Source organism: Plectrocnemia conspersa, unplaced genomic scaffold (genome assembly GCF_051122295.1).
Source record: "Plectrocnemia conspersa isolate PC_06_02 unplaced genomic scaffold, ASM5112229v1 ptg000009l, whole genome shotgun sequence".
Classification (NCBI taxonomy): Eukaryota; Metazoa; Arthropoda; class Insecta; order Trichoptera; family Polycentropodidae; genus Plectrocnemia; species Plectrocnemia conspersa.
In genome coordinates, this window is record NW_028277173.1 from 1967642 (window position 1) to 1989190 (window position 21549).

At 34.4% G+C, this 21549-nt stretch overlaps 3 protein-coding genes across 3 annotated transcripts; 1 reads left to right on the forward strand and 2 right to left on the reverse strand.

Annotated features, from left to right (window-relative positions):
- Positions 1 to 1144: 1144 nt before the first annotated feature.
- LOC148231524 (uncharacterized) lies at positions 1145 to 1887 on the reverse strand. Its single transcript, XM_088193416.1, has one exon. The coding sequence runs from the start codon at positions 1828 to 1830 to the stop codon at positions 1432 to 1434; it is 399 nt and encodes a 132-aa protein (XP_088049542.1). The 5' UTR covers positions 1831 to 1887; the 3' UTR covers positions 1145 to 1431.
- Positions 1888 to 3643: 1756 nt separating this feature from the next.
- On the reverse strand, positions 3644 to 10827 carry Cse1 (chromosome segregation 1). Its single transcript, XM_088191537.1, has 18 exons — positions 10698 to 10827; positions 10487 to 10632; positions 9235 to 9427; positions 8825 to 9171; positions 8593 to 8760; positions 8395 to 8524; positions 8163 to 8326; positions 6296 to 6488; positions 6126 to 6226; positions 5875 to 6055; positions 5652 to 5808; positions 5489 to 5580; positions 4904 to 5124; positions 4747 to 4844; positions 4515 to 4682; positions 4278 to 4446; positions 4063 to 4207; positions 3644 to 3995 (listed from the first exon to the last, which is right to left on the reverse strand). The coding sequence occupies exons 1-18, from the start codon at positions 10780 to 10782 to the stop codon at positions 3841 to 3843; spliced, it is 2913 nt and encodes a 970-aa protein (XP_088047663.1). The 5' UTR covers positions 10783 to 10827; the 3' UTR covers positions 3644 to 3840.
- Positions 10828 to 13717: 2890 nt separating this feature from the next.
- LOC148231526 (uncharacterized) lies at positions 13718 to 16483 on the forward strand. The gene has a single exon (XM_088192869.1). It carries the CDS (start codon positions 13906 to 13908, stop codon positions 15178 to 15180), a length of 1275 nt encoding a protein of 424 aa, XP_088048995.1. The 5' UTR covers positions 13718 to 13905; the 3' UTR covers positions 15181 to 16483.
- Positions 16484 to 21549: the final 5066 nt, after the last annotated feature.

Consider the following 21549-nt stretch of genomic DNA (forward strand, 5'->3'; position numbering starts at 1 on the left):
GTCATAATTAAATTACCTGAAAAACATGATTTTTTACTTTAATAGCAATTTAGTTATTATTGTTGAATATCTTCTTAAATCTCAATATACAGGATTAAAGTAATTCATAATTATAATAACGATGAATAAAAATGGTTATATAGTAATATTTTAATATTGGCTATTTGAGATATTTTGGAATTTATATAAATTAATTTAATATGTATTTTATTTAATCTAATATATCTACACATTTTTTTCTTCTTTACAATATCTTGAAACGTTTGCTCTGTTGTTTCACTTATTTATAGTTTTGGAAAAAATATTTATTAACTAAAGTATTTGAATAGAACAATATGCACATAAGAAATACAGTGGTACGCGACCAACGCGCTGCGCAATGTTGCATTGTTTCTCGTTGTGTGAGAATTTAGCCCGCCCGTCTAGCCAAACAATTCCATTACTTGCCAGTGTTAGTGTTAATACATACTACAATTACATGCCTCGTAATGTTAATACATACTACAAATAATTGCCTCGGTTTTCGTCGGTTTCGGATTTCAAAGTTGTTTTTGGACGGATAACCAAAGTACCACTGTATAGGGATAGCTTTGAAATACTTTACAGAGCAGATGCAAATTATGACAGAAGTTAAAAACAAATATTTCCTATATAATAATGAAATACATTGCATTAATTTGCTTTTATTTATTTATGTTTATATCTATCACCGTGCATTGATATATATTTTGCTTAACAGGTCAGCAGCTTTCATAATTAAATTTTTTCATTTGTGTCCTGTTAATTTTGAAATTAAATAATTTTCCTTGAACTGTGTGAGCAATATTCGTAGGAGCAAGTTGCCTTGTGACCAAGGTCTGTATAAATCTTCCCGTGATTCCAGTTGCCATGTAAGCAATTATCACTAAACCCCAAAAATATAGATTTCTACTTTTTCAAAAGAAGACATGTAATTTTTTAAAAGCGTGTTTTTAAACGTTTTACGGAAGTAAGATGCAAAGTTTCATAAAAATTGATTCAATGGTCTTGGTCAAATTAGTTAACCAGCATTTTTTAAAAGCAAAATACGTATTTTCAATTGAAAAAATGATGCGCTTAGCATTTAACTTGATTATAAATTTAAGACATTTATTAATAAAACTGCTTTTTGTATTGATTATTATTTTATTTGTACGTTCTTGATATTTTTAGATATTCGTACATTTACTTAAAATAATAATAAAAATGTCCAGAAATAGTGTTAGCGGACTGATTGCGGGAAAATGTTTTTATTTTTATTTTGACATCCCTGGCTACACGATATATACAAAATTTAATTAGTTCTTTTGTTGGAGTTGGCAACCCTATTGCGCACAAGATCTGTCAGCACTGACAGGTCGCGCATGCGCGTTTGACATCCGACGGTGTGAAAATTGGTACGCAATTCCGATTTCAAACGCTCTTTTGAATCTCTTCCAGCAGCATTTCCATCCTGTCTTTCATGAGCGGCTGTCCTCTCTTGGTCCTCTTGCTGAGCTTTTTGAACTTATCGGCTTTTTTGCGGACGTACTCGGCCGCGGCGGCGGCCCTCTCTCGTTTCGCCTTTTCGGTGGCTTCTTTGGCGGCCTTGTTCTCGTCCAGGCGCTCCTGCGCGACCTGCGGGAGGCGCCGCTCTCCGCTCCTGTTTTGTTTGTCTAGTTTGGGTCTGCGACGAGCGATGTTTTTTCCGGTGATGCGCCGCAAGTCCTCGACGGCGCTCTTCTCCTTCTCCTCTCGCCACTTGTTCAGCTTGCCGCGGTTGCCGTACTTGTTCTCCCTGTACTTCTTCTTGTCGAAGGTCGCGGGCGGCATGATGGAGGACCTAACCTCGCTCGCGGGGGGTTACGTAAAAGGCGCTAGACGGCGGACTCGTACCTGAGAGTGGCAGCCTGGGGGCCGGCCGCGTTGTAGCGGCGGAATCTTGAAGGCTGAGGGGGCGCGCGGGGGGAATGTGGCGTTAGGGCGTCGCGGGGCAACCGAAAGTTGCTCCGCCGCCGACTACCGGCACAACACTCGACGCCCGAGGGACGACTGCCGCACTATCGATTTCGCGAAGCGACGCTGGCGCCGCCTGCCGGGAAAATTTAACGTTTTTCATCCCTAATAGAACTTTTTTTTAATTATATTCGCCGGTCAATTTGGCCCAAGCGATGGATTTTACAAGCAGTACGCATACAATTGAATATTCTCCTCTTTTTTAGTATTAGGGCATTTAGTATATGTTCGGAAATCAAATTCTTCACATGTCCTTAATGCGCTTTTACAAGTTGAATGAACGACACATTCAAACTGACACATTTCTTACCAATTTAATAACTTGACAAAATGTTACTACTTTCAAAATTGATCAGGTTGCTGTTGCTTAATATTTTTAATTATGAATTTTTAGTTGTTATCATTATAGCTTTCATTATCATATACAACATACAAGCCTAAAATTAAAAAATATATCATAAATAGTAAAATTACTATTTATGATATATTTTTGACCTAATCAGAATAATCAATTAAATTATTTTTTATGGGAACTAAGCTGTTGTCAAAAACGGCAAATATATAAAAAAATGTAATAATAGTTATCTCTTTTGCCTTTCACTGAAATTTATGCATCACTGTTAATTGCAGGTCAGTGAATATTTTTTTAGTGATTTGAGCATTTCATTGAGCCATGTTTAATAATGATATAGTGCTTGTTTAGCGATTATATTAGTTTAATTATTTAACTGTGAATTATTTTATTATTCGATTTTAGTGTTTATTCTCAATTTATTCTCTTTTTTATACATTCTATACTTTTTGTTAATGTGTCTATTATATTGCCGGTTAGAGTAATAGAAAATCGCAATAAAATTGTCGGTCATACAAATACTTTCGATCTTCCGAGAAAATATACACATTTTCAAACATCTTCGGAAGGGATTCTTATCTGGCTCTTTTATTATTTAAGCAAAACTAAGGCAAGTTTCAGTGTTACAAATTTGTAAACATTTTTTTGTTATTCCCAGACCCCTATTAATACCCTTCAAGAAGTATGCATATTAGGCATGAATCCGCCCTTACTTATGCAGCGTCATAAAAAGGGCAATGTAAACTTTTAAAAATATTCGAATTAAATTTTTTATAATAAAAAAACCTTTATAAAATTTTTGGAGAAATGAGAATTTTCGATTTGACATTTTTCTCGAGAAGAAACACTATAATGCAACCATATGTCATGTATAGCCAAGCTAAATCCTGCATATATGCAGGCGCCGGTCTAACGTCAAATTCGAAAATTCTGCACATGTGCGATACCCATCCTCAAGCGGTTAAAATGTACCATTTTTAGTCATAATTATTTATCAAAGCATATTGAGCAAGGAAGGACGTCTTACCGGTGCCCGAATGAGCAATGCTTCATACACTAGGCTTGTTTTAGTATATGTATTTTATTTCTACATATTATTATAAGTAGGCTCGCTGTCGCATCAGCAGTTTGCGAGCTGGTAGTGAGGACCTAACATCTCCTGGTCATAACCTAAATAAAAATTTTGGGCCTACCAACTAGGTCCATATTTGTCTCCTTTAGATACAATAGATACTTTTGAGACCAAGAGGTAGTATAAAAAAAGATACATAAAAAGCATTTTATTATTCATAGTTTTAATTAGATTCATCGTATTTTTATTATAAAATATAATTACAAAGTTATAGAGATGAAACAGTAATGATTATTAATCATAGAAAAATACAAACTCAGAACGGTACATATCACAGCTTCGTAAATCATACTGAAACATGGAAAGTTATAAAAATAAATAATCAACGCTCGGTTTGAAACAGTTACACTATCGCGACGCCGAATTTTTGCAAATATGAGCTGAGAGCCGTGCGATGATCAGCGGACATTTGCTCGAGCAGCGACGGTAGCACTCCAGGGTTAGACGCTGAAAAGTTTCCTAGAGATTGAGATAAAAACTGACGAGGCTCGGCCACATCTAAAATAAAAAAACAAAATAAATAATAACAATCGTTTCGAATTAAAGTAGTCATAGTATGACGAACCTTTGAGTATATCGGGAACGTCTTGACGTGCAGACATCAACTGGCAATATGCAGGTTGATAAGCTGTCTCTTCCGTCACGTCTATCAGTTGATCGTCTGGTAAGAGCGTTTCATCATTGGGCAGCTCGAACAGTGCAATTAAAGCCTGAAATGAACAAAGATTTAGATTTAACAAATGGACCAAGATTTTATTATATAATATTTGAAATACTCACTTCCATTATTTTAACCCAAAGACCTCTATATTTGCCATCCGGTCTATATAAATCTGGACACTCGCAGAGCAATTTAGTATAACCTACAGTAGTCATTTTCACTTCGATGGATCCTGTGACTTTTTGCAATTCCGGTATTAAGATACGTTCGCAATACATGGCAAATAAGCTGAAAAGATCATAAAAAATTAGCGTGTTGCAATATCTTATTTTTAACAGGTAAATAATCATACGTACAAAGGTTGCGTTTCATCCAAAGTTTCGACGAGATTCGCCGCTCCGAAACGTAAGACGTAAAATCCTAAAAACACGATCAGTCCGCGGATGAACTTGGTCGTCTTAGACGATGACAGTCTTTGAAACATGAGTGATATGATTTGCTTTAAATATGGACGCATTGTGTCACTGAAATAAAAGTTCAATAAAGAAAGAATTCGATTTGATTCTGATCATTCTGATAAATACTCACTTGGGTATGTATTGCAGCATGTTTTGTATCAAAGTGAATCCTTCCTGATCGTTGGCTTTGGAGGCAATGAGTTTTTGAAACACTCCCAGCATTCCGTTCTAAGCAATAAGGTTATGTAAAGCATCTATTTAGTTTAAATTAGTTATTGTTGTATTACCAGTCTGTTGTCGCGAATGAGTTGTTGATTAGCAGCCACTGTGAGAGCAGATAGTAATCTGACGAGAGCTCGCACATTAGCCGCACGGTCCCAAAGAGGCGGTGTCAAAAGACAACTGACTAAAGCAAGGTAAGGGCTATTTTCAGGCAGTCCTCCCGAGCTGAAGGCGCATCGTTGTTCAACGAGCAGACTCAACAGTTGAAAAACATATGGCATGAACTCTGAAAAAAATATATTTAAAAGGTTATACGTATTATTAACCTTTGCGTTCCTATGATGTACACCAAGTGTACATGTCATCTTATAATGTGAATATTTCAATAAATATATAAACGGAAAATACTTTCGAATTGGATCGGAATTTTAACTACTACAAAGATGCAATTAATAATGAAAATCAAGCATTTAAAAGAGTTAGTGCTGGAAATAAGTCTGAGAGAATATCCGTTGAATATCCGCACTCGCATCAGACAAATAATTAGATATCATTAACATGTAGTGCTTTACCAGAATCTCTGAAGAGAAATATATGGTATTTGCATTTTTAATAAAACGATACAAAAGTTTATTTTATGAATACAATACCTTGAACTTCTTGCTGCAAAATATCTTGGAATATAGGGAAAAATACATCCTCAAAAGACTCGACTGCGGCAGGACTCGCTTTGCATACCAATCTATGAAGTAGAGCGAATTATATAAAATACTAATGCATATAATATAGATTATTAAAAATATTATGACTCACTTTATAGAGAGCGATATGCATTCGAACAAGTAGTGATTGAAATTGGGTCGCGAAGGATTCTTGGCGACGATCGTGAGCGTTTTTGCAAATTGCGTAAGAGCGTTACCCAAAATCGGCAGGCAAGCATTTTGCAAAACCATCAATGATCGCATGACACCTGTATAAATGAATATCATATAGAATAGAAGCATGAGAAAATATGATTAATTATAACAATCTTTACATTTCATTGCATAGTCGCTCTCGTTGTGTCCCGGTTTTTCTAAAAGTTGCAGGAGCGCTTGTATTAAATTCGGAGCGATCTGTAGCAGATTCGGCGTTGGACCCACAATTGGTAGAATTTTTTCTAGACAGTTAACTGCGTACGATGCTACCACTACACTATCAGCGTTTAAAAATTGAATCTAAAAACATTCAAAGAATTAAAAAATTTGATCCTAAATAATAGATATTACGATTAGATTTGACACTCACTAAACAAGGCACAAGAGATGCTATATTCTCTTTCGGTAAGAGCGATCTAAATGTGATTACATATTTGATTGCATCCGCTTTTAAAACTGGCGTGAAATTTACTGGAAAATAAAATGATTTTTACTATCCTCGGAGATTGTAATATTTAGCATTTTTATCGGAGTACTTACTATTAGCCGCAGTTAGATCAGGTAGTACATGATCACGGAAAAATGAATTTAAATCTACGAAGCTGGAAGTTGCCGTTACGCCAGTGCGAGCTGTGCGACCTCGTTCCGACATGGATGTCACGAGGAAGAGAGCAATGTCCTTACATTTCCATTGACTTCCGTCAGCAGCTCCGGCCGATCTTTCTAGCATAGCCTATGATGGAAAGAAAAACGATTTGAAACGTTCATTCGACAGTATTTAGTTCAAGCACATATAAATTAGAATATGATTTTTATTACAAAAAAAATTATTATGGACTGCAATCCCAGCGATATAAGTGAACACAGCTGTCACAAATAAATGGAAAAAAAAAACGATAAAATCGACTATAAAAAATAGAATGATAGCAATAGATTTACTATAACAAAAAGAGTTTTCGATTATGTATGTTACAGTGAATGAGTATTACTGGTGAAGATATATTTTCACTGGCGTTTCAGTGAAATCATATCTGAATGTACTTTTACCAGTAGATATATATTTCTACTAGCGAAAATATTATTTAACTGTTGAAAATATATGCTGCTCTAAACTGTTGTTGAAACTTAATTTGACAGTTACAAATTGCTGTTCAAACCCATACCTAATCTAAATTAAATTAGCTTTGGGTTTGAACAGTAAGTGTCTTTCGAAACTGGTAAATTGAGTATCAACGGCAGCTTAGAGCAGTATATAATTTCACTAGCGCCTATCATTTAATATTATATTTTTAAAACAGTTGTTGAGCAACACATGTGAAATTATATTTATACTAGTGAAAATATAACTTTACTGAAAATTACACATTCACTATAACACGTTTAGATATTTTTATAATGCTAAGTGATGTCACTATTAGGATTTGAAAAATATTATTAAAAAATATAACATATTCAATTTTGAACAATTTTTCCATGATTTACAATTACAACTTTTCATTACCATTTATCGAGCAGTAAAAAGTGTAATATTATTTCTGGCCTTTGTGAAACCGACGAAAGGGATTTAAGAGAAGGTCTTTTATATTTGCAATGTAATTTTTTTAATCAATTATTTAACTAATTCATGATTGAAATATTTTTCAAAAGTTGTTCAAAAAACCGATATTATTTTTTCTTTCGTTTTTTAGGTAAATAATAATTTTTTTTTAGAATATTAACTAAAAAAAACACGTTTATTTAAAGGACAATTTAAATGAGTAGTATATAAAATAATTGTTTCATAAAACGAATTGTTTGTGCATTATAATTTGACAGATTATACGCGAGCGAGCGAGCATTAGTCATAATAGTGAAAACCCCATGAATCCTTTTCCGAAGATTTACCTTACATAAATGCACGGAGAATTCGTTTTATGGAACAAGGTATTTATTTAAATGCACGAATTGTTTTAAATTCTGAGAAATATAAAAAAAATACACATTAGAATAATAAAATATTACTAAAATAAATTACCAAATACAAAGGAATAAAAAAAAACACCACGTAATATCTCATATGAAAAATAATCACACATGCGAGCCCCCAGTATAACACCAAGCAAAATCCCGCACATGTGCGATTGCTGGTCTAACGCTAAGTTAGAAACTCTCACACATGAGCGGGATCTGGATTAAACAAACTATGTACCTAGTTAGCTGGTTATACCTAATTATTGTTTTTTTAATTCAAATATCTATTTTTTCGTAGACTATTTTATTGAGGTCATAACCTCATAGACTTGACGCCAGTAATGCAAAACTTGCGGCCAGCAACTGTATATTCTGCGAACGTTTCGAAAATTGCCCCGTCCTCATGCGAACATGTGTGTCTAGAACCCCCGGTATCCATGTATTAACATATTATTACCTGAACGTATTGTCCGAATATTTGAAAAATTTGTTCCTCAAAATTGACGGAGAGAACTTTGACAAGATCGCAAGCGGCCCTACGGCGTGTTTCGACATCTGAGCCTTCTATATCTCTTCTGATGTATTCTTCAGCGTTGTCTTCAAACAATTCTTGATCGGATTCTAAAATTAATTATTAAATAATTAAATATAAATCAAGGTTAATCATTCCATATTATGCAAAAGCATACCTCTAAATTCCATATTGGGTATAATAACCTTTTCGCATATCTGAGCTAACGTATTCTTATCGTCGAACAAATATCGGTAGTGCTTCTTTTCGGCGACGTTTGACAAGAAACTCAAAGCCCCCGAGACTAACTGTAAATATATACTATTAAAAACTGTTTCACTGTAATAAACTTAAATAAAAGAAGAAGCAAACGTACTGCATCATATTTCGGCTGAGGGCCAGCATCAACAAGAGCGCCCCAAGCTGCCGTAACAAATCCCGGAGCATGCGGAAGGAACTCTTCGCTGTATTTTAAAGCGTATAATCCGGCACTTTCTACGGCTGCCTCTCTCACTCTTTCCACGACACTAGATTCATTATCGTCCTGTTAAATTGTACCAAATTAATTTAAATATATGACTATATTAGTTCACCGTAAAGATTATTACGTCGGTGTCCAACGAAGGCACTTTCGCTTGCAGCAGCAGCAGTAGATTGGGCATCCAAATGTGCATGTTGTCCTCGAAGTACTCGGGTAAGTCTTGCGAGTTGAGCGAGTGGAACACTTTGCAGATGAGAAGCAGCGACGAGTAGATGACGCGGAGGGCGTCCGGATTGTCGGCGTGCGCTTGTCGAAGTCCCAGAGTGCCGACGAAGAGTTCCGTCAGGGGCTTCGCGAAATGCGCCAGGACAAAAGCTATCTCGGTCCATAGTTCTTCGGATTTGAATTCGTATCGGTATCTTTTGAATAGCGAATGCGCCGTTTGGAGGACGCCGTTGATTATGTGAAAGTCCTCTGAAAGTAAAACAAGAGATTAGTCAAATCCCTGTATTTTGAAGTATTTTAAGTTTTTCTTACCGGTGGCAAACTTTTCGACCATTTGCGTGATTAATCCAGGCCATTTTGTGGGAAAATCGTGTTTTCCGACAATAGAAACGGCGTCGCTGAGTTGCTTTTGTACTGGACCCGGTGAATGCAACATAAGTTCAACTAGAGATGTCCTCACTTGTGCTCGTTCCGGTTCAGGAATAGGAGTGGCAATATTTGAATCCTGATTAAAAATACAGATCAATTAAGAGAACTTAACGTTATTAATAAATTAATAAGAATCTGTTATAGAAAAAAAAAACAGAAGATAAAGGTCTTGATTATAGAGATTTAAGAACGACCATTAAAAATGTATACATATTTATTTTGCAAAGTCAACATTGAAAGGTTTAGGACTTAACTTACGTGTTTGCTTTATTCAAACATTTTAACTAAAAGCATTTATTTTTTTACAGTGGATAAAAACTACATTTTTAAAAACTACTTTTGTTCAATACAAATGAAAAGTACACATGCAACTTTGAAACAAATCTGTTAAATACAAAATAGAAATAAATATGACGAACTAGAGCAGGCAAAAACATATAGTGCTCAGCTTTTTAGTATAGATATTTTGACTTAAGTTTTGAAGGAAATTAAAAAATATCATATTATACAAAACCATGGATTGATTACCAAATTATTTCATTTTTACTTTAAACTTTTTTCCACAAATTAAAAAAAACTACCGGTGTTTGCTAATTTGTAAGTGTTAATGAGAAAATGAAGAATCATAGCTCTTATTATATATTTAAAAATGAATAGCTATTTTGGTATAGCATTGTTATTTTTATTAAAAGTTAAAAAAATGATAATTTTTTTTGCCATAAAGATAAGATATAGAAATATAAGTCAAATTACTGTCTAATTAGATTTTTTTCAACAAGTCTCATTTTTTAGATGTAAAATTTCAATTTCAATTGAAAAAAATATTTTTAGGTAGCTAATTGGTTTTATTACTTACAAATAAAAAAACGTCAAAATTTAGCAAAATATGAGTATATCTAAATAACGAGATCTTATAAAGTAAAACTGATGATCAACGCGTAATTTATATATTAACCAAGTTATTTTATGTTTTTAGCAAAATGTATGTACAGTGTAATCATTACAATTAATTGACATTGACAATTAATACTTTGAAGAGATACAAACTTTGTAGTCTTATCATTAATTCGCATTGCGCAATACGAATTGTTTATATGGGCGGTTAACCTAAAAAATAAAAACGCCGCATACATACCTCTGCCCAGTTTCTCTTGACGTAGTTCTTGAAGGCGATCGAGCCGGCGATCCTGATCGTCAAGTCCAAGTCTTTCTTGTCGATGAGTCGTAGCATGAGCAGGCCATAGTTGGAGTTGGATTCGACTCCTTCGAGAAACTGTTCGGCTAAAGACGATAGAATGTTGCGGGGTTAGGACTTCGCGGTGCGGATTGCGTAGTTTCGTACTCACCGGGTTTCCTGACGCTGTACTGCGGGCTGAGCGTCAGCTGCAAGTACTGCGCTAGCGTAGCCAAATTTTGATCCGTCAGCTCCATGCCGATTCAACAGCGTCCGTGACTCGCGCCGTCAAAGACCGGTTTGGCCCCAACGAAGCTCAAAACGGCCATCGCTCTACGAAGTGCGCTAAAGATATTTTTTTTTTTATAAATTATAAAAAATAAATAAAAATATTTTTAAACGAACAATCATTTTCAGATAATATATTAAAATAATAAGACATTTATACTAAGCAAACCTAATAAATAATTACAATAAAATAAATATTCAATATACGTATAAGCAAGCAAATATTTTTAATATTCTAAAATGTATGAATGTCTAAAAATTGCAGAATGCATAAAAACAGATATCGCTAGTATGTTTCAAAGAATACAAGCTGTGATACAGAGAAGCATTGGTAATACAAAATATTATGTACATAGAGCCTGCTTGTGGGGTGGGCATAGTTCGACGCAAATTCTTAACCTTTGATTCTCTATGAAATAAATTGTACTTGAGAGAAGTAGAACACTAAAAACAAGTTACTCAAGAGAATCATTTCAATTATTAGAACCACGGCCTTGGAAAATATTGCATTTAGTATATTTTTAAATAAATTACTTAGCAAAAATAATGGCAAATTTCTTAAAATTATAGAGTTGTTTTCGAAATATGATAGTGTAAGTTAAAAAGGTAAAATGGGTAATAAAAAATCAATAAAAAATGCATTATTTGTAAAAAAAATATCCAGGGAGAAATTATTTTATCGCAAATGCTACCTTAGACAAAATTTGAAACCTGGTAAAAAAAGCTTCGCATTTTTTTATAATTATGGACTGCGCGACAGATCAAAGTAATAAAAAACAAATGTCAATTGTGCGATATGTGCACATTGAAAAAAATCCGAAGTTTGCAACTTAAAAGTTAAAATTAAGGAATGTCATAGAATTCATAAATATCGAGGACACGACTGGAATAAAAATGATCGAAGTAATTTTAATATGACTTATCCATCGAACAATTTTGTAGTCAAGGTTACGACAATGGAGCCAATATGCAAAGTATAAGAAACGGTGTACAATCTAATATTTGAAATATAAATCCATGCACGTAATTCATTCCATATGTCTGCCAGTCTTAAAATTGAGTCATTTTTAATGCTGTAAAAGGAACAATTGAAATTATAATTTTTTTAGTCTATGAATGATAAATTAACGTTGAAATAATAGAGTACTACTAGGCAAGAAAGCCATATAAACGCTGTTAGTGCTTTGAAGACCGAATTAAAAGGCATATATTCTGCTATAAAATAAGTTGTTTAATTAGAGAAAGATTCACCTGTACGTCTAACAGCGGAATGAATTGCATCAAATTTAAAGCAACTGTGAATTTCTTTGTGGATTGCTAATCTGGCATAAAATGCTTACAGAAATAAATTACACAAGTAAATTTTTACAATCTGAAAACACGGACGTGGAATCTGCAGGAACTGCAAAGCAGAAAACGACAAATTTTCTCGTGTCTCGCAACTGCGAAGGTTTCTTCGAAATATATGTTTTAGAGGCTAAAATCCTTGCAATAAATGTGAATTTAAAAAGCGATTTTAATTTTGGGCTAAAAATCGTGATAGAAAAAGAAAAAAAATATTTCCATCACCCGAGCCTTCTGTTCCGAAAATAAATGTGTTGTTTAAATAGCAATGGTTTTGATTAAAAAGCGTTTAGAATTATTTAAAATTACTTTTGAATGAAATCAAGCAATGTGCTGAAATAGAGTTAGGTTTTTTAAAGAAAAAGAAAAAGACACCGATGCAGAGAAAATTAAAACGGAATTCCATTTTTGGGCTTTTCTTATGGCTTCCTTTGGCGCATTTTGCAACTAGACTTGCACCAACACCTATATACAATTCAGCACAATAACTGAAACTTATAAATATAAAAAATATAAATTAACCAGGTAGATGGTGTAAACTTAGAAACTGGCGTAGGAAATAATATACACTATATAAACATTTGTGCCGTTGACAACTGATTTACAAATATTTTTATTTGAAAACAATAGCAATAGCTTCACTTGTTTTCGTGCAAGAAGACTATGCTTTTGCAAAATACAAAGAAATATAAATGGTCTAGGAATATAATAGGCACCCTATTATTTCCAGGTGGGATGCACTAAGATGGGCATTACGAGTTTTATTTTACTTCTCTGTGTTCATTTTTTATTCCACTTCCTGTGTCGTTGTCTTGGATTTTAGTTTCGTTGAGTTTAAAGACTTACTCAAGATGGTTAGCAGAAGCGTTAGCTTTTTGCTTGTTATCTCTCACCCAAGTTCCATTTATCATTTTGATTGGCATGAGTTATAGTTTTTTAACTTCTTTATTGCTTTCCATAAAGAATATTCTGAATCTTTATCTGCTGTTAAAATTTTTAGGTAGTTATTAATCAAATCTTTCTTTAGGTTCTGATTTTTTGTTTTAATTGTTGCGTTTTATTATTTAGAATATTTTTATCATATGGGTCTCTGGTTTGATGCCATATTCTCATTGTCCTTCTTTTATCATTTACCAAATTTCTTATCTCTATTGTGTAATTATTGTTTACTGTCTTATGTGTGAGTTCTTTGGTATTGTTCCAAGCTGCTTTTTGTATGTCCTTAAAAAAGTATTCAACTTCTTCCTCGAGTTGCTGTTTTGTTTATTGTTAATTTACATCAGCTTAAGTTTTTGTTCGACTAACTCTCACCAACAAATTAGTCTTCACTAAAAGTCAAAATTAGTGTCGAACGATCAAAAGTCAGCTCAAGGTTCTCTTTTATATGTAGTTCCATTTGAATTCCCTCATCGCATTTCTATGTTGTTTGCCTTTTGTAGTAGTTTTGTAGATGTTGATTTTTGAGTTGAGAGAAGAAAATTTGGTTTAGATTCTCAGTCAATAGTCGATTTTGATTTAAAAGGGAAAAGGGCGGCGAAAAGGGCGGCGACGATCGCAGCGCCCGATCGTCGTCGGAATTCAATATGGCAGCTTTATTTTGACATTTCGATGTCAAACTGCGTCGGGGGCCTCGCGAGTCTGCGCCGCGACTCCGGGAGAGGAGGGGCGCGGGGCGCGGCGGCGAGCCCGACGTAACGACCACGACGCAGCAGGCAAATCCATAGGGTAGTAAAAATGAGTGTGAGGTCATGGGCACCCCTTTCCCGAACCCTCGAGACGAAGAGAGCGAGGGGGCGAAGGCGCGGCCGGGGCCGGGGCGCCGCCGGGCCGGGGATCTCCTAGCGGCGCCTCCGCCTCCGCCCCCGCCGCCCGCCTTCCGCACCAAGTACCAGTACGCGCCCCTCGACCGAGACGGCGTCCCCGGCCCCAGCGGCATCAAGCAGTGCTTTCGCACGGTCAAGTCGGCGCGGCGCGTGGCGGTGCTGGCCGACGAGCCCGGCCCGTCCGGGGCCCCGTCCTCGTCCTCGTCCTCGTCCCCGTCCGCGCGCGCCAAGACCAAGAAGCACTGCTGCAAGCACTGCAACAAGAAGTTCAACTCGCCCGGGAAGCTGTCGCAGCACGTGCTCTCGCACACGGGCGAGCTGCCCTTCGGCTGTCAGGACTGCGACAAGCGTTTCAACTCCAAGTTCAAGCTGGTGCGCCACGGCCTCATCCACAGCGAGACGCGTCCCTTCGCCTGCCGCTCCTGCGACAAGACCTTCCACCGCAAGGACCACCTGGTGAACCACGAGCGCGTGCACAACCCGGCCAAGAGCGTGTACGTGTGCGAGCGCGAGAACTGCCGCAAACAGTACACCTCCTCGCTCAGCTTCAAGAAGCACGCGGCGCTGCACTCGGCCGAGGAGGGCAACCTCGAGTGCAAGATCTGCTCCGAAGTGTTCGAGAACCGCGCCGACATCGTTTACCATCTCAAGGTGCACGCGGGCAGTCGCACCGTCAAGAACGAGACCGACAAGAAGTTCGACTGCTCCGATTGCAGCCGCAAGTTCTTCACGGCCAAGGACGTGCGGCGCCACATGGTGGTGCACACGGGTCGGCGCGACTTTTCCTGCCAGTTCTGTTCGCAGAAGTTCGGCCGCAAGGACCATCTGGTGCGGCACGTTAAAAAGGCGCACCCCGTCGAGTCCAAGACGGAGCCCGAGCCGGAGGAGGTCGTCGTCCCCCTTTCCCTGTCGGTGCCCAAGAGCGAGCCCGAGCCCCCCGAGGAGACGCTGCAGCCGTACTCCTTTTACATCGTACCCGAGTATCCGCCGCTCGAGAGCGACCCCATGTTCGCGCCGCCCATGCTCGAGCCACCCATGGACGCCATCCTGATAGACGAGGGCGAGCACGACGTCCCCGACCCCGGCATGGAGATCATGCAAATGTTCGAGTCGGGCACCACCGTCCTGCCCACCTTCACGCAGGCGTTCCAGAACGCGGCTCAGAGTCCCAAGCCGCCGCCGCAGCATCCCCCCAACTGATCGACGAGACCGACGACGCCGGAGCATCTGTGATGATAAATATTTTTGCCGCTCCGTTCGTCCGTCGTTCCTCCGTTTCATTCCCCCGTTTCGGTTACTTATAGTGTGTGTGTGTGTGTTTGTGTGTTTACGGACGGATTCCAAAGGACGCTTTTCACTCCCAGTTTCGAGTGTCTATATTTTTGTTAAGAGTTTTCGGACCCGAGCCGAACTCGGGACTCGATCGCGCCATTGCCGAAATTGCCAAAACGTATAAATACCGAGGTAAATTAAAAAGTAAACTGACCATAAAACCATTCTTTTTTACGAGCCGCTTGTATCGATAGCCGTCTATGTTATCTAAGTAAAAAGTATAGATTCTAAACAAATATATAAAACAGTTACATTCTTACTTTTTTCACCAAAAATATATGTTTATTCGTTGAATGATAAATTTCAACACAAATCTTTTATATTTGTTAAAATCCGAGGGTTTACAATAAAAAAATATGGTTAGGTGAACGGACTACTTTTTAAAGTAGTTATTACTTTTACCTTTCACCGTAATCTTCGATTGCTCTTTGATTATAACAGATTTTGGTCTACCCCAAAGCTAATTTTGAAAATTCGTGTTTCCAAGATGAATTTTTTTAAACCATAATTTTGATTTTTCTACAAACGCCTTGTTAAAATTTTTACCATTGTGTTGGGGCTGTAAAAAAATACACAATAACAAAAATAACTTCTCATTTAAAGACGATTAAAGGGCACAATATATTCGTAAATGACATATAGCAGAAACAGTTGAATACTGCATGGAAACTTTCTCAATCGAGATCAATCTTAAACTGACTGAAAATCGGCAATCATGTAATACAACCTAATATTATATTCTTGAAGCATCAGTCATTGTTATTGCAGTGTTTTCGATTCTCTATTGTGAATTTAGTGGTTTTTTTTTATTATCTAATTCCTCATTTATAATATTTTTAAATTTAACTTAGCAGAAAGGATAACAAAATAATATTTAAATATCGTCAACAGATTTTTTTATTCCCCACTTTTATGATACAGTAAGGTTTATTTTTGATAGATTTTTACACTGTACATCCAGTTTTGATGTACACTACTGGTCAAAAGTATAAGATCAAACTATTTTTTGTTAATATTCTTAATATAAATTAGATGAATTATAAAAAAATCAACATTGTATATAAGATGAAATAGACAACAAATTAAATGGTCATAATTATATTATTCAGGGTCAGAATATAAATAGTAGTTCGGTGATTATTCCACAAATGAAAATTTCAAACAGCAAAAATTCATGTATTATTAATATACATATATATGTATATTTAGGAATACGCTAATATATATAAAAAAAAATAATGTCTATATATATAACAGATGCTTTAAAAATATTTTACAATTACATTAATATGATTCACTTACATTTCCTATGATTTCACAAATTTTTGCTTAGAAATAGAGAAAAATATAAAGCACTTGCAATAAAAAGTAAAAATATTTGACAATCAAACAATCATTATGTTCTGAATTTTCATGTGCGCAATCATCCGACCACCAAAAATACCATAAGGTCATAATTATATTATTCAGGGTCTAAATAAATATCAAATGATTAGAATAAAAATAGTATACGGTCAAAATAAAAATATAGGACAATCATGTGAATTAAAAAAAACTACATATTAATATTATTTATAAATATAAATGGGCAATAAATAATTTATTTAAGAAATATTTTATAAAATATCTCACTCGCACCTAAACTGCTGGATAGGTTAGGTGCTAGCGAGCGTTGTACGGAACATTGAACACCCCATGAATAACTCAACGAATCTATTTCATTGTATGTAGGACGCGAAGGTATTCAGAGCGACGAACGAAGCGGGAATATTGACAGAGCGGCGGCGTAGAGCACGCTTGGCTTGTGGTGTTGACATTTGACAATTTTGCAAGCCCAACCAAACAAGTTGCCCTTAACCCTTTGAGTAGTATCGCCGTACATGTACGGTAGTCAAATAAAAACATATTTATATGATTTTTTTAATGTAAATATATAATCAACATAACAAAAAATATTTTATATTAATTTTATAAAAAATACTCTGAATTGATATAAAAATGCCGAATGTTATATAAAAAAATGTAAAATAAATTAACGTAATTTAATAATAAAAAAGTTAAAATTATTAAAGTATACTAATACAAAAAAGTAATAAAATAAATAAAAAAGCAATAATATGTTGAGAATCACTGATTTTTTTATAATATACTATAAATGCAATACAAAATAATAATTAATGGAAAAATAACGTAAAATTAACTCAGGTATATACTAACAAATTAATAAATATGTATAAATTAACTCACTACTCAAACGGTTAAAACACCTTGATAAAGATAATGAACTGTCGACATCCGAATGACAGGTTGAACAGTCTTCAACGTTACAGCAAGAACAACATTATTGCCAACTGAAAAAAGTGTTCTAACCATTTGTAAAATTATTCCGACCACTCCAATTTAAATTCTAACCTTTTAATATAAATTCTGACCACAACCGTATTTAAATTCTGATACGAAAAATATGAGATGGAATAAAAAAGGGTGAATCTAAAAATAAAAAATGCCATAATATTATGGCAAATACAGAAAATAATTTTTAATAGGTAAAAGAAATAAGGGTGGATTCGTGACTATGAACTTTTGACTGGTAGTCTATTTGTATAGATTAGTGTTGTTTTATGAATTTATGCGGCAAAATTGCAATTAAAATGCTTTTATATTATTAATAATATAGTTTCAAAGGTAAGATCCAATTTTATGGGATCTGCGATTTGTATAATAAAATAAAAATGATAGTGGCGCATATATAACAAAATTGTGACAATCACACATACATTTTACTTGATCAGCTCCTCATAGCAATCGCCGAAAACATTATTGAAAGTAAATATCAAAGTCCTGAACTTGAAATTGTTTTGTAATATATCCCACATACATTTTATTTTACCAGCTCCTCAAAGAAAACATCTTTGCGAATATTATTCTTTACATAGTCTGCTTTTACAGATAATAAATCTTGAAGCACTAATCTTAAATTTGTTTTGTAACATAAACCACTATTGATATCAATGGCTCGTATGTAGAAGAGGTTCTCCTTTATTAAAGAAAAACAGAGCTTGAATATTTTCGAATTAATATAAAGTGTATGTTCAAATTGCCTTTACTTTTTGATTTTACCTCATATATTTAATAAATATATTTTATAAAAATATGTACCTTTCGAGGATGTTGAAAATTTTACGACAAATCACATTATTTTCTTTCGGTGCTAATTTAAAATATATGATAAGAGATAGTGTGACAAATTATTTAAAAAAAAATATTGCTTTGAGCGATTGTACATTTTATTGTTTACTATTATAAATAGTGACTTTTCTATGTAATGTTATATATTATTATTATTTTTTTGTATATTTTTGGTGTTTAACACTAGGTTGCTTTATTGTTTCCAGTTTTTTTTACACATTTATTATGGATAATAATTTCCAGAGCCCCATAGGGGAAAGTTTTTGAAACTTCTTTCTTGTAGAATTTGTTGTGTTTGCACTAAATTTTTTTAAATGCCGCGACACTTGTCGGTTCGAAAAACATTACACCGGGTGTCGCGATATTTACAAAACGCGGGACCGTTCGTTCTAAACCGTTATCAATTAATAAAAAGTACTAATTGTGTAATTATATGATTATGTTTCAATCGTAATTTGTAAGTTAAATTATATGAATGTGTTTAATGGATATTTTTAATACGTACCGAGTTTATTAAATGTTACAGCAGGGTAGACGGTTCTGACAAAGTTGGCGTTGTTGATAATCTGTGCGCCCCTAGAATGTTCCTCGTTACCAGATACGTGCACGTCGTTCTTTGTACGTGCATTATGTCTATTACCGTTAACGTTTTGCACTAAAGTGACATTTTGAACGCTGATTATTTCATAGTCGAGTTTTACTATATAGAACGTTGAACGCGTACAAAGAATAACCGTTAAGTGTACTTATGCCTTCTAAATACATTTGTAAATGTATATATATATATTTTGTGTAACGTTGAAATGTAATGTGTTAAACACGTAAATGCATATTTTATATTTATATATTTTTAATTACATAAATATATATATAAAATTAATTATCAATTCTACCTCATTATTACTACTATTGCGTAAGTTAGGCTAAGTTTTAATATGTATTGTATGTACGTATTTAAATATTGTTAAGTTTTTGAAAATTTATGTAATTTTTATCAAAACGCACATTCATTATACAAAGTTTTGTATCGATACATTTTCGACATACATGACTATGGTGTGAGAATCGATGACAACGAATCGATTATGATATATATTTATATATATATATATATATATATGTATATGTATTTTATCCGAATTGGGAATTGTGGCCTGCGGATCTTAATGTACTTCTAAATAAATGAATATATATATATATATGTATATTTTTGTATTCAATCCGATAATTGTATTGTATAAATTTTTATGGAATTGGAATTTATATTGCATATTGTGTATATCTTTTTTGTGTGTTTATATTTGGCATATGTATCGATTAGGGTTGCCAAAATTTTGTTTTTAGACAGTTAAGGGCACCAAAGGGTTAAGTGTTAAAAAAATGTGATATCGTTAATTTACAATATTGTCATTTTTTAACGTTTTTGTGTTCAGTGTGTCCTTTCTGTTTTGTATTGTTTTTTTTTAATTCTCTTCATAAGATGAGTTGCTAATTATCTTATTTGTCTTTTTATATAATGTATATACAGTACTGTACCTTCTTCGGCGTGTTTCGGCCTTCTTAGGTGTTTTGATTTTCAATGCCTGATGAATTTAAGGGACGATTTGTCTGTAATCTTTTTTATTTTATTTCAGCGTTCTAAATATTTAAAATATGTTTTAAGGTATGTTATTGAAGAATTTGTATACACATATATACCGTCTATTTATTTTCAAGTCTTTGCACAAAAACATCATTCTGCCTTATGATTGGTCAGTTGCTCTGAGGGGCGGTACATGTATGTACACAGGGTTTTTTGTTCTCGAAGTACGGTTGTCGAGATTATCTTATCGCCTCTTTCACTATAGTCATATGTTTTATTATTATTATTATTCTTACTATCAAGAATATTTTTAATTTTATTAATTTAAAAAAAATGTTTTATTTGTTTGTTTTTGTGAACTGACTCTTAAGAAAAAATAGTTGCCTCTATTCTGAATATCACCTGTTCCATTTGCATATTAACAAATTTAGTTATATATTTTTTATTAAAATATTTTTCTTTTAATTCTCCGGTTGCCGAAATCAGATTTATTGACTTTTGCTACTTTGGTCAGAATTGCTGGATCCGAAGTCTTTATTAAAAAAATAATTGGTAACATTTTTATGAGCTGTATGGTATTTGCTCCAGGGAAAAAGTATGCAATACATTAATTTCTATATTGTAGTACTAAAAAGTTTGGCAATCAAAGGGTTATTCTATGAACATAATTTTTTTTCTTATGCCTGAACAAAATTTAGTCTTCATAGAACACATTTACAAGCTTCTGTTTCTAGACTTGCTTAATATTGTTCCCCATCATCGAAATAATTTTAAAACAGTCACATCTTTCAAAACATCAATAGTAATGTAAAATGTACCGTTGAAGAATCAACAGAAATTCTATAGGTAGTGTCTCAGCCAGAAAACATATATATTACTACCAATCTTGATATTTTTTGACTAAGGTTTTTCTCATAAATATTGTTAATCTTGAATTGTTGATAAATAAGCAAAAAAACATAAATATATGCATAGAATAAAAGTTATTCTAACACTGTGGATTGTGATATTTCTGATTTTTTTCATATTCATTAATTGTTTGCTGCTCTTTGGGTTAAACTTTTAAGATTCTGTGGGTCATTGGGTCTGGTCCGACTGACTTTGTTAATAAAGACTTGCCGGCGGCTTCATCGCACTTTGCGCATACAATCTCGCGCTTCCAGAAATATATTGTCGAGATGCAAGAATGAAGCGCGAGATTTTTAGCACACTTGGCGATGAAATCTTCGGCAAGGCTAGATTACCAAAATTAGTCTGGCCAGACATAATGGCCCACAGGGTCCAAAGTCATTAGAAGTAAATTGTCAAATATCTGCTCTTTCTTTTTTTAATCAAGCGTTAAGGGACCTGGACTAGTAAAAATGGATGCTGAAGAATTGCACAGTACTGCATATATGTTTTATACTGACATATGTAAATAAAAAATAACTAATGCTCATCTCTAAATCTAATCTTTGATTATAAAA

Bases quoted from the DNA above. Each gene is read 5' to 3' on its own strand.
- LOC148231524 (XM_088193416.1), bottom strand. From the start codon at position 1,830: ATGCCGCCCGCGACCTTCGACAAGAAGAAGTACAGGGAGAACAAGTAC.
- Cse1 (XM_088191537.1), bottom strand. From the start codon at position 10,782: ATGGAGCTGACGGATCAAAATTTGGCTACGCTAGCGCAGTACTTGCAG. The intron at 8,761-8,824 runs GTAATAATCTTT...ACAATTTAACAG, and splicing joins TGCCTTCGTTGGACACCGAC to GACGATAATGAATCTAGTGT. The intron at 5,809-5,874 runs GTAAAGATTGTT...TCATTTATACAG, and splicing joins GAGCGACTATGCAATGAAAT to GTGTCATGCGATCATTGATG.
- LOC148231526 (XM_088192869.1), top strand. From the start codon at position 13,906: ATGGGCACCCCTTTCCCGAACCCTCGAGACGAAGAGAGCGAGGGGGCG.